At 40.7% G+C, this 12,559-nt stretch overlaps 1 protein-coding gene across 1 annotated transcript; it reads left to right on the top strand.

Moving 5' to 3' along the window:
• Positions 1 to 10,519, top strand: ajuba (ajuba LIM protein). Its single transcript, XM_017718738.2, has 8 exons — positions 1 to 2,941; positions 4,028 to 4,129; positions 4,902 to 4,969; positions 5,127 to 5,189; positions 6,038 to 6,168; positions 7,140 to 7,191; positions 7,700 to 7,768; positions 9,775 to 10,519. Exons 1-8 carry the CDS (start codon positions 1,471 to 1,473, stop codon positions 9,904 to 9,906), a joined length of 2,088 nt encoding a protein of 695 aa, XP_017574227.1. The 5' UTR covers positions 1 to 1,470; the 3' UTR covers positions 9,907 to 10,519.
• The last annotated feature ends 2,040 nt before the right edge of the window (positions 10,520 to 12,559 follow it).

Raw genomic sequence — 12,559 nt, 5'->3', positions numbered from 1 at the left:
GAAAATGTGAGCTGAAGAGCACAGCGCCGCGAAAACACAAGGCAACATCTCTACTGTGAGAAGTTTGGATGTGTGACGAAATTGTGGGATGCGATTAATCCGCGCTGCCCAGAAGAAAGACGTTCCGGTCAGGAAAAGAGAGCGAGCGAGCGAGAGAGAGAAAGAGAGAGAGAGAGAGAGAGAGAAAGAAAGAAAGAAGGGGGAGGCAGAAAACTGCAGGAAAGAAAGAAACTCAAAGTTAATCGATGCCGTTTAATTTTCGGACTTCAAAAGACGCCTTTTTAAACGCGGTTTTTCCTCCGAGAGCGCCTGGGCGAGTATGAGACCTTTCTGCACTTTGTTTCGTTACTTCTTTTCTCCTTCTTTGAAGCTTTCCACTATTTTTACACTCTTTTTTTGGGAGGGGGGCATGATGTTCTTCGTTTTCTTTGAACGGGACTTGAACTAGTGAGGACGCTTTGAGGGAACGTGAGCTCTTCACTCGCCCTCTCAAGGATTTTTCTCTTTTCTGTTTTTGGTTTGTTTTATTGCTGTACAGCGTGGATTTTATTATCTCTCGCGGGAGAAGACGAAGCTGTTTTGTGGAAGGCAGAGAAAAGGATGTTTTTTCTCTCTTCTCTCTCCCTTCCTCTTTTCTGGAGCCCGCTAGCTGAGCTGAGCTGAGCCGAGCTGAGCTGATGAAAACCTGCCTGCCCCTCCAACCAACGACGCGAGAAGCTTAACGTCTTTGGACTCTACTTAAAAAGGCTGTTTGCAGGTTGATTTTGAGGATATTGTATGTACCAGCAACAGTTCTCGGTGAAAAGTCGCTGAAACAAAGGACTGAGTGGACTATTTTCAGCTGCCTCCGGTGTGAAAGGCTGAAGCGCCAACAGCGGTCTTCACTAATGTGACCGCTACGTCCACCGTCTTTGAACGGGCCGTGCAGTTTAAGCCACTTCTGCTTCATTGTTTTTCTTTTAAGGACTGATGAGATTTACAGCCTCGGGACGCGGTCTTCTGTAGCTAACTGACCCTCTTCGTTTGCCAGAGTGTACAAGCAGCCGCTGGAGGCTTCCGTGGTCTCCTAACAGATGGATGTACATGTTTCTCCTCACACATGCATACTCCTGAGATTCCCTGCGTGGAAACGTTCAGGCTCCATCCAGCGCCTGTTCAAGCATGACTAGTGCGAAATGTAGCCTGCAGAAAATGTCACAACGTGCTTTTTTATTTATCTCTATTTTTATGTGATATTTATTTTTTAGCTGAAGACGTCAGACAGGTTTGTTTTTTTTTTTTAGACTAATATTGTTTTTTTATTTGTCTAATCACGTTTCTTACTGTCTTTGTCTTTTCACCTGCTGTAGATCTACTTGAATTTGTATTCGACACTGTATTTATGATACTGTATTTAAGCTGTAGTCTTTCAGGTGTCATTTTATTTCTTTAGTATTTGTAGGGGTGTCGTCTAGGGGTAGATATTTAGTGATGGAGCGCATCGGCACCAAGCTGAAGCAAAAGTTTAAGCTGCCTGACTCTGGCAGTGTCAAATTTAGTAAGAAGAAAAATGAACTGGCCAACACGAATAACAACAGTAACAGCAACAGTGACACTAGTGCAGCACCAGTAGTGGCACACTTGAATCCGACAAATAGCCCAGCACTTCCGAGTCCGGCTCAGTTCAGCTCGGCGGAGGCATGTGGATCAACCCTGAGTGGAAGACCCAGCAAGGTGGTCAACTCTCAGAGAGTGTCACCTTGCGTCCATGCTGCTGCCACCTCAGCTTCAGTGCCTGAGGAATCGGGCCCTGTAAAGCGCCGGTCACCCCAACAGCGGGCCTCCTGTTACCTGCCTGAGTCCGTGGAAGGCCGGGGTACCTGTGACCAGGTTAGGCGCGGAGAGTTGTCCCAGGGCGAGCATGGTGACTCGCAGGGTGCATACAGCCCAAATTCTCGGGCGGCCCTGAATCAGCGCCGGTATTCACTGGAGCTTCAGCAGCTTGTTCGGAGACAGCAGCTCCTCTCGCAGCCTCCGCTATCCTCCATGCCTCCACCGTACCCCACCCATGGCCCAGTGGCCCGCTCTGGTTCTGCAGAACCAAGCTTCCTCCCTGAGCCAGAGCGCCATAAGCGTCTCTCTCTGCAGGAGGCACTGTTCTACAAGCGCTGGAGCTCTGGAGGAGAGCCCTGGGACAGTGGCAGGCCAGCTTCGCTCTCCCACCCTCCGCAGAGGGCCCATGACAGCCCAGGTGGTGGTTACCTGTTCCCTCCAGGCCCTACGTTGAGCCCCTGCTCATCCTTCAGCCTGCAGGAGTCTGTGTTAGCAAGCCCACGCTCGAGCTTCGCTAGCAGTACGGCCAGTGGAGGTGGAGGAGGTGGCAGCGGGAGTCCGATGGGTAGCCCGTGTAGTAGTAACCGCACCAGTGGGATCAGCTTAGGCTACGACACCCGCCATACTACACCTGGCCCTGCTGCACAGCAGCTGCAGTTTTCTTCCACACAGCTAGGTGGCACCACCTCTGGACAGGTGTACCCAGCCTCTGGTCTAGGGAAAGCAGGAGCTCCCCCAATGGAGGTGTGGAGGGACTACCTTGAGAGAGGCTTTCAGGATGGACGTCACTCATACCCACCAGCGGTCAGCGTCCCAACGGCAACTGGCCGCAGAGCAGAGCCAGAGTGGTGGAGTGGCTCAGAGCAAAGAGGAGAAAGGGTGAGCGAGCGGATACGACACTCAGACCTGCCGGGCACTCAGTACCAGCAGGAGTTGACCAGGCTGCTGCTGAGGGACATGGCGCTGGAGGGAGAGGAACTCCTTGGAGGACTGACCCTAAAAGAACAGCCCATGTCCACTTCTACACCTTCTTCAGCCTCTGCTGCACCAGCAGGAAAGTCCCAGCAAGAGGAGCACCCAACAGTGAGGGAGCCACCGCAGTCAGCCCTGGATCGACAGGAGTTCTTTGGTGAGAAAAGTCAAATAAACGTTACCCCCCCTCCCAACCCACCCACTTCCGACCTTCCAACACATCCAAGTCTAGTTATGACTAGTGGAGGTTTAAGGTGTGAGTGCGTGAAGCACTTGAGTCTATGAAAATCCCAGTCAGGCTTGCAGCGACTTGCATAGGCCTCCACAGTGACTGGTAGCCGAAAAAATTACCGCTGATGTCAAGGCAAGTCTAAACCGCAGAACTGAGTCAGTCCCAACAAAGATCACAGTTTAGAGCAGAATGGCAAAGAGCAAACAGACATTATGGCTGTATCCCTCCACCCAGGCCTCTAAACCAGCCTCCATACCTCACTCATATGCCCATGAGCAAATATACTGCTCCTCCGCCCAAGGCTACACACAGGCATTTCTGAATAGACTACACACAGGCAAAAAATATCTCCTCAGACCGCATATAATGACTATGCATGCCCATAAATTACAGGCTGCGTGTTCCACGGGTCATACCAGAGCGCTAGGGAGAAGTACAGTACGTTGGGCAGGGATGTCTGCGTGTGTGTGTTACATGCAGTAGCATGCACAGGCGTGTGTTCCTGCAGTTCAGGTATTTGAGTCCTGAGGGAAGGCTCTCTCACATTATCAACAGGGTGTGTGTCTGCGTGCAATACGTTGCCATTGTTGTGACAAATAAAACCCCCTTTGTCTTTAAAGGCCCTGCGCAAATTTTAAGACTGTTATGATTACATTTTAGATGAGATTGCGCTCTTTGTTAGCACTTTACCAAACGGAAGGGCACTGGAGTGTGGATCAAGCCTCGTTTGTTGAGCTGTGTTTAAACGTTAAACAAACATGCTGGTCATTACTCAGCCTGAAGAATGCATGACTCACCTCCCACAGAAATGTATTAGAATCCAGGCTGGAGTAGTGATGTGTTATGTGAGCGTAGCATTGTTTGACTGATGCTGCTCCAATTTAGATAAGTGGATGAGTGCAATTATGATAAAATACATTTCAAGCTAGGATTAATTCTTTGTTGTCTTTGATAAGCATCAAAGTGTATTTGTGTGTTCAGTGAGTAACTGTCATTTATGCTGTGTTTTAGGAACATGTGTGAAGTGTGGCAAAGGTGTGTATGGCGCAGATAATGCCTGTCAGGCGCTGGACAGTCTGTATCACACACGGTGTTTCACCTGTGTGTCCTGCGGTGAGTCAACCAGAAGTAATCTCAAATTATCCACAAATAATTCACAGACAGTTCTCTTTGGACTAAAAACTTTAAGATACAGTTCACTAGCATAAAACTACTTAAGGGATACATTTTACGCTGTAATGTTATTTTTAATATGCTGAACTTAAGTTTTGCTTCTAAAACTCAGTTTTGGATTTTTTTTTCCCACTGATACATTAATTTATGCAGCTCAGTTAAGGTAAAGGCAAATCTTAAATTGAATTCACTTACACTGTTTTATGGAAGTGACCACGTCACTGGTTATGTCCTAAAATGAAGAACTGAAATACACTAGGGCATGTAATTTATTGTATAAATACAGTACTCCTCACATTAAAATCTCAACAAAGATCCAAATCAAAATACTACAGTGACAGTTTGACAATCTTGTTTGGTGCAAAAAACTGTCGATTCTGGCCGTGCAACCCTAGTCACCATGGTAAGTTCTAAAAAGTGTATTTGTGCTCCAGTCCAAATTGGGAACATTGTAATCATAGTTTTGAGTTATGAATCAAGTGTTGGCAGCAGTGGTCATGATGGGCTTTAATATGAATTCAGTCAGAGCTGAGCCTTTCTATTAGAATGACTGTTGATTGAAGTGTAACAATAAACAAACATCTTCAGTGTTGAACATTACCTCATTAAAAAAAAAAATCAATCTGTAATTGACATAATATCTCTCTCTCTCTCTCTCTCTCTCTCTCTCTCTCTCTCTCTCTCTCTCTCTCTCTCTCTCTCTCTCTCTCAGGTCGCACGCTTAGAAACAAAGACTTCTACAATGTCAGTGGATCAGTGTACTGCAAGGAGGACTACATGGTAAGGGAGATCAGAGTTGGATCTCTGTATTGAACTGGGCTATAAATTAATGTGCCAACATGGAAAAAGTACTTGTGTAATGATTTTAGATTTACTTACTCTTGCCTTATCGCTCTTTCTCTTACTTTCTTCCTTTTTTTTCTGTGTCCTCCCTCAGTTTTCTGGCTTCCAGGCAGCTGCTGAGAAGTGCAATGTTTGTGGTCATCTGATCCTAGAGCAGGTATACATACTACTGTAATGTGCCATTAACAAACTATTCACACTTACGTGACTGACTGACATTTTAACATGGTTTTGATATGAGAGCCCTGTGCAGTTTCAAATATTTAGTAGTACTCTAGGAGACTTTAAAGTAAGAAATGTCCAGAATGATTGAGTTGTAAAAGATTCTCGGATGACTGCAAAAGCTGTAGAATATTCAAAATTAAGTTGTACAAAACTTGATATCTAAAATTCATCAAGTGGAAATAAAATCTTAAGTCAGGTAATTAAGGGGCAGTTAGTTTTTAATATTTTAATTGAAATAGTTTTTGAAAAGAGCAACTGGTGAGGTATAATGTTCAGTTTTTATTTCTCTAATATACATAATAAGAATCATAATATAGCATTGATATTTCTTGTTTTCTTGTGTTTATTGTTTTGTGTTAAGCAAAGACCCAACAATAATTCATAGAGGAAAAAAACAGTCTTTTGTAATGTGTTTTGAAAACCTTTCATTTTTAAACAAAATTTAATAATATGGCCAGTAATTTCAAACCTTTTTACAGTAGCATGGGCTTAGGGTCAGGCACTATGGTTAAGAATATTTGACTATAAATAATAATTAGCTATAGTTCGTATGCAAGTGTGAGTCCCCACACTGATGATGCTGATGATGATGATAATAGTCTTTAATAATAATCTTTATATACATTACACTTTTCATCTTGATAACAAAATCTCAGAGCTTTACCCCGGAAGATAAGCAAAACTTTTGGAAGATAATTATGATCTATAGAAGAAAACAGTTATCTAATGCATCACGCGTATGTTCGCCTTGAAAATAAAACAGTTGTTTGCCTGTGTCAGATTCTACAGGCCTTGGGGAACTCGTATCATCCTGGCTGTTTCCGTTGTACTGTCTGCTCAAAGACTCTGGATGGCGTGCCTTTCACAGTGGACTACCTCAATAATGTCTACTGCGTCTCAGACTACAACAGGTCAGTGCAGGAAGGACATGACTAATTAGTTTCCTTATGGCTCTTGGTCATAAAACAATTATTAGGCTAATGACAACCCTGTGATGATGCTCATTGAGGTATGAGTAAAGAAAGCGATGACCCATCTTGATGCTGCCTTTCGACAAGGTCATATGCCACTGCCTCGCGCCAAACAGTTAATCATTTTTACATCACACTTTCCGTTTTAAAGTGCAGTTTTCAAACCTAAAAAGCCACAATATTAATTATAGCCTGGATTATTCAGTGTTTTAAACATAGTCAAAGATTCAAAACGTACCATTAACTTTTCAGTCCATACATTTCATAGATGGAAACTGTGCTGCAAACCAGCTGGTTTTTGATTTGTTTTATGATGCCACATGAACGTACTGATTTACGTGCCCACCCATTCAGCCTAAAGCAGTTTAGTTTCACCCATTCACAATAAAGCATTTTAGCTCAAACTCCTTTTTGTAGAAGGCCCAGCACAGGACTGCCAATCAGAACAGAGCTGATTTACATACATCTTTTTTGAAAGCATGGCAACAAAAATAACCGGTTTTTGGTAATAAAATCACACAAACATTATGAAAGGGCTTAAGGATTAAATACATATTAAGTATATTACATTCAATATAGAAAGGTATAGAGTAATGGCCCCCGCGACCCTGACGGAGAAGCGGCTTGGAAAATGGATGGATGGATGGATGGATGGATGGATGGATAGAGTAATGGCACTTTGACCAGTTTTAAGTGGAGAATTTTCGTTAACTAGCAGCCTGGCAAACTACATTCAGTGTTTGAGGCTCAAGCCTTTCTCCAAATCGTTCAGCTCCGCCGTAAAATGGAATCATGAGAGAGACATTTTGTCTTTTGATTTAGGATCTTTGTTAGTTTGTGCTGTGTGTTTAGTTTGTGACGTTTATGTTGATGTATGTTTTTTGTTTTGTTTTGTTTTTTCTTTTCTTCAGGACATTTGCTCCTAAATGTGCTGCCTGTTTACAACCCATTTTACCTGCTGAGGTGAGTAACTGCTCAGAACAGCCTGCTTTAGCAACAGAGCCTGTGGTTAGGTTTTAGACAGAAACTAGTTTCTTGCTTTTCTTTTAACCAGAGCTCATGCTGTTGAATGGGCCTCCGCTACTGTAGTGGTTATCAATCCTGGTTCTGTGCATAATGTTGTTTTTTTTTCTTTCTGTCCTTTAACATACTTCTGGTAATTAACTCTATTAAATCCTTTGGCAATTTATAAATGCCTTCATCAGCATTGGATTGGTTTGCACAGGGAAAACAAAAAAATGCAGTTTGCTAGGGCTGGGATTAAGAAATGCTTTTATGCAGCAGTGGTTCCCATGTTACGTCTTTGAAAACTACTTTCCTACACAGTTTACTAAACTAAACTAGCTTTGACTCATCAACTAGGTACCAAACCTATATGAATCAGGGATGACATGAAACGGTGCAGTGCAGCGGTCCTCACCACTGGGATTATGCTCCACTTGTTTTGACATTGTTCTTATGTGTGTTTCAGGGCAGTGAGGAGATTCTCAGGGTGGTGTCCATGAACAAAGACTACCACTTTGAGTGCTATCACTGTGAGGTAAGCAGTCTGTTATGCTTTCATTACTGAGCCTTTCTGATTATTTTAGTAATTGAAGTAATTTAGCAACTATTTTAAGAATTAAAACACTAACAACAAGATTAGTAATCAGTGTATCCTTTAAAGGCCCCACATGAAAAATGGACATCAGATGTTAAGGTTTAATATGCTAAATGGAGATATTCTAAAAAGACACTGTCATATATTAGAAAACACTGGCAAAAAATGAATGTGTGTGTACCATCAGGCTATGTATTCTACTGTAAAACAGACATGGAAGAGAATATGAAATAAACTGTTCATCACCAATTAATCAAAAAAATATCAATTTAATTTTGTTTTAATCGAGTGATAAATTTGCGTCATCTGCCATAATGTTATGTATGCTCCTGGAGATCCATTCTAGAGTTCAGCTCTAAGCAGAGTTAGCACTTTTTAATTTCTGATACCTATAAGCTTTTACTGATAGCAGTCTGTTTTTTTTGTTTTTTTTTTTTCTTTAAAAACTACTAAGCTTTAAAATGAGCTTTATTACTGAAGCATTTCACTTAAGATGATCATGTAAAAGTGGGCTGTCATGCTGAGACTGCTCAAACACTACTGTTGTTCATAAGCTCTGTTATTACATTACATTACATTAACTCATTTAAAACTTTAGACAGCATGGGTAATAATGATAGGGTATAATTAAAATTGCAGGTCTCCACCTTGATTTGACATTTCAAGTGACTTAAATTGGCTTTGAACTAAACTTTCCACGATTAGAGCAGGTAACATTTTGCAATGTTGGTTGTTATTTTATTTATGGATTTATACAACCACAAACTAACTGACTGAGAAGCACTATGCTGGAGTTGTTATATCTGATACCCCCCTCCCCAACATATTACGGTATCATTTCACTGACATCTGGTTTTACCAACAATGGTCAAAACTCACCACTTCCTGTGTAACTACTTAGAAGAATTTTCCAGTATTAAACGTGTGAGGCTTTTGTGCTTTACTTTTTCCTTAATTCGCAAAAATGTTGTATATAAGAACCTCGTCTTCAGCGCATGTTTATGACCAAGTCACATAACGATGGTATTTGTGATGCCCTCCCTCATGTTATTTTGCTTAAAATGACCGCAGTTAATGTGTTCCAGGGTCTGTGGAGACATTGGAATGAGAATAATGCATAGATGATTAAATGGGAAGAAATAGTATCTCTAAAATAGTAATAATATTAGGGAAGCACTGAAATGAATGTTATTGACCAAATCAGAAAAGGTTCATATAATCTTTTTTTTTTTTTTTTTTTTTACATATGCCTCTGAATTAATGTAGTAACCCTAGTTTTATATATATATATATATATATATATATATATATATATATATATATATATATATATATAACTCCGTTATATTGACGGACCTTGTTTTAACAATGTAAAGCCTGTGGATGTGGCTTTAGAGTATACAGTACTGTGTAGTGCTCCAAGGTTTCTTTAGCAGGGGTGCTTTCAAAACGCAAGTCACCTTAGTGTTCGTCATTTACACAGAAAAGATACCATAAACCTCAGCAGGATCTGACAAACGTACATATTTGCAGTAACATTAAAAATGAGATTTAATAAGTTTATTACCAAAAGATATTGTTACAGAGTATTATTTTTGCGTTTGCCTGTACACAGCAGCAGAGGACCATGTTTACATTTTCACTGTTGATCTGCTGCAGCTAAAGCAGTTTGAAAGCGTCTGTGCTGACCAGCGCAGGAGCACCAAGAAAAGTGTTTTAGTCACTGTTTCTCATTTCTCACAGAATTACCATTCTAATTAAGTTAGGTTTTAGATTTTGACACTTAAGACATATTTAATACTACTTTACTTTTTTCTGCCATTTTTCCTTTTTCCAAAAACCAAAAGTGCCACTTTCAACCATTTTGGGCTGACATTTTGGTGCCTCCCTACATAATATCTACTGTTACAGTGATGGTAATTTTCCTTGTTTTTTTTCTTGTGTAGGAGTGCGGGAAGCAGCTGTCTGATAAGCCTGGCTCTCAGTGCTTCCCTCTGGACTCCCACCTCCTTTGCCACTCCTGCCATATGAGCAGAGTGTGTGCCACCCATAGCCTCCCCCCACAGAACACACACTGAGTGGGGAGGGGGCGTTTCTGCTGGACCAACACAGACTGCTTTTTACTGACATATGCATATTTGCCACCAAGGTTATTCGTTGCGGTCTTGTAAAGCCTTTTCAACGTCTTTATCTTATGTTTTGATCTTTCTTTCTTTCCCACACCCTCAGTCCTAAATCCTAAAACAAAAGGTTACGGATTCTGACACTGAAAACAGATTTTAAAGATATTTTTTTCTTCTCAAACTTGAGGTCATACATTTCAAGTGCATAGCCTGCAGCTACAGGGATCTGCCTCCCCCTGGTGGTCAGAAAGTGCACCGACACAAGCCTGCTGACAAAACTTTGTGTAACTCTTCTCTGAATGGATGATCACTGTCAACATTACTAAGTTATTAGGGAGTATGAAACATCACGCTGAGCTACTGTTTATATTTTCATGTCTGCTGTAGAAAGAAAATACAAGGGATTTTTGCTTAACTTTAAACAAATATATTTAATATCACTAGCAAAGATTTTGCACTTAAATGAACATGTTTACCTTTTAAGAGATTTTTTTAAAGAAAGTGTTCCTGCAAAAGAGTAAAAACATTCCTGTATCTTGTCTTATTAATAAACTTCTTTCTGTCTGTATTTTGAAGTCTTAATTTCGAAAGGGCATGTAAAGGGTGCAGAGAACATCTCACCATACCTGTAAAATATATCCATCAGTATTACATAATCGCAGGTGTGGTCTTTACTTTGATTAGCAGTAATGTCTAAATGGAAGCTTTGTGAATACATTCTGAATACCTCTTTTCTTGTCCAATAATGAGATGACAACCTTGAGAATATGTAGCTCTTCACCGAAGTTAAGCATCTAAAAGTGAAAGTGCTCAGACTACTCGAACACTGCTAGTCCACAGGAAGAAAGAGACAACTAACAGCGTCTCACGTTGAGTGAATATTTCAGGATCTATAATTGGTACTTAGACCTGATACTGGATTGAGATTCTAACCAAATTATGTACCGTTTTTTGAGAGCGCACCTTCTAGTGCACTTTACATTTTATCCACTTTAAGGGGCTTGGATTACAGTGATTTTTCAGAATTTCTGCACAAGTTGTCATTGTAGAGAAACATACCAACTCATTTACAGCAATGGTGATGGGAATGAGGCATCACAGTGCCTACACCAAAATATTTTATTTACTATCCCAAATAACTAGTGAACATACTCATGTCTGAGTTACTTGGAAATGGAAATTTGATCATGGTAAAACAGTGGTAATTTTTTTTTTTTTAATCTGGGGGGTGGGGGGACTATTTTGCCTTACAAAACAACCTCTAGTACCTCTCTATGAAAGAAAAAACTTTTTTGAATAAAGTTTTAGGCCAAAACTTGCAAAACCATTCTAAAATTTGTCAGACTTTTGTAATCATTTCATGTAAAAGCCTTATGTGAGGGATCTTTCAGAGGCACCGAACTCTGTAGATACCTGGTCTTTGCCCAACACGTTTCACATCAAACCACCCCGGATGACTCGGCTCACATCCTAACAACTTTGTAATTACACATTTTCAAAAATCAAAAGTCTCTTCTTATAATCTTTCCTAAGATTTTCAGATAGACCTCCTGCTCCTAGCACATCTGTGCTAATGTATAATAGCTAGCATTGCTTTCTGGAACACACAGGTCCCCCCAAACTTACTTCAACAATTCAATAAGCTTCAATAACACTTCAATACACTTACCCAACCCTTCTCCTGCTCATCCACTTTTGTTGAATTACTCATTGCATAAATAGAAGACTCATGTTCGGTTAGCTTCATTCTGCAAACTACAAATACGAACGAGCATCTATTTGTTAGATTCAGCCCACGTGGAGAATTAATCATTAAAAAAAGAAAAATCCAAATCAGCCCATTTTCCTTTAGTCACTTTTTTATTCTTTATACATTCTGCATACTCAGAAGAAAAATAATCAAAAAGCAAATAGGAATCCTTTTCTCTTTCAAACTAAAACAAAACTTTAAAACATTATTAAAACTTTGTATTGTTCCTCTCTTCTCTATAAAGGGTAGATTTCTCCCTTATCCGATTCACAGAGGACAATAAAGAAAGAACTCGAAACTTCAATAGGGGAGCAGGGAGATGCAGGGATGGAGGCAATGAAGGAGGAGGGAGAGATGAGACATTAACCAAAGACTGGTTTTCCTTCAGAATAGCACCCTTCTATAGCTAGACTCTGGGGAGATGGGTAATAGTAGTCTGTCATTCAGTGCTTTAGGATCGGACAGGTTTTAATTGAGGCCGGGGCCCAAATACTCTTCAGAATTAGTCAGTGGCCATAATTTTGTATTCAGGCGAATCTTTGCATGAACAGAAATAAATTAATAAATTTGAAACATCAAAATCAAACAATCATAGAAATACACTCCATCTCCCACAATCCTACACTGCGTTCACTGCACACCAGCCACAGCTGGCTCTTAACTAGATTTCATAAATAAAAAGATAAAAAGATGTTTTTAACCAAAAAAAAAAAAAAAAAAAAAAAAAAAAAAAAAGGATTGGAGTCACCACTGCCACAATCTCAGGCTACGAGGAAGTTTCCTCCAACACTGGTGGGGCCTTGAAACATTGACAATGTATTTCAGGCTGAAAGTGGGAGTGGGGAAAAAAAAAAATAA

Source organism: Pygocentrus nattereri, chromosome 2 (genome assembly GCF_015220715.1).
Source record: "Pygocentrus nattereri isolate fPygNat1 chromosome 2, fPygNat1.pri, whole genome shotgun sequence".
Taxonomy (NCBI): domain Eukaryota; kingdom Metazoa; phylum Chordata; class Actinopteri; order Characiformes; family Serrasalmidae; genus Pygocentrus; species Pygocentrus nattereri.
This window is presented reverse-complemented; position numbering and strand designations above follow the sequence as displayed.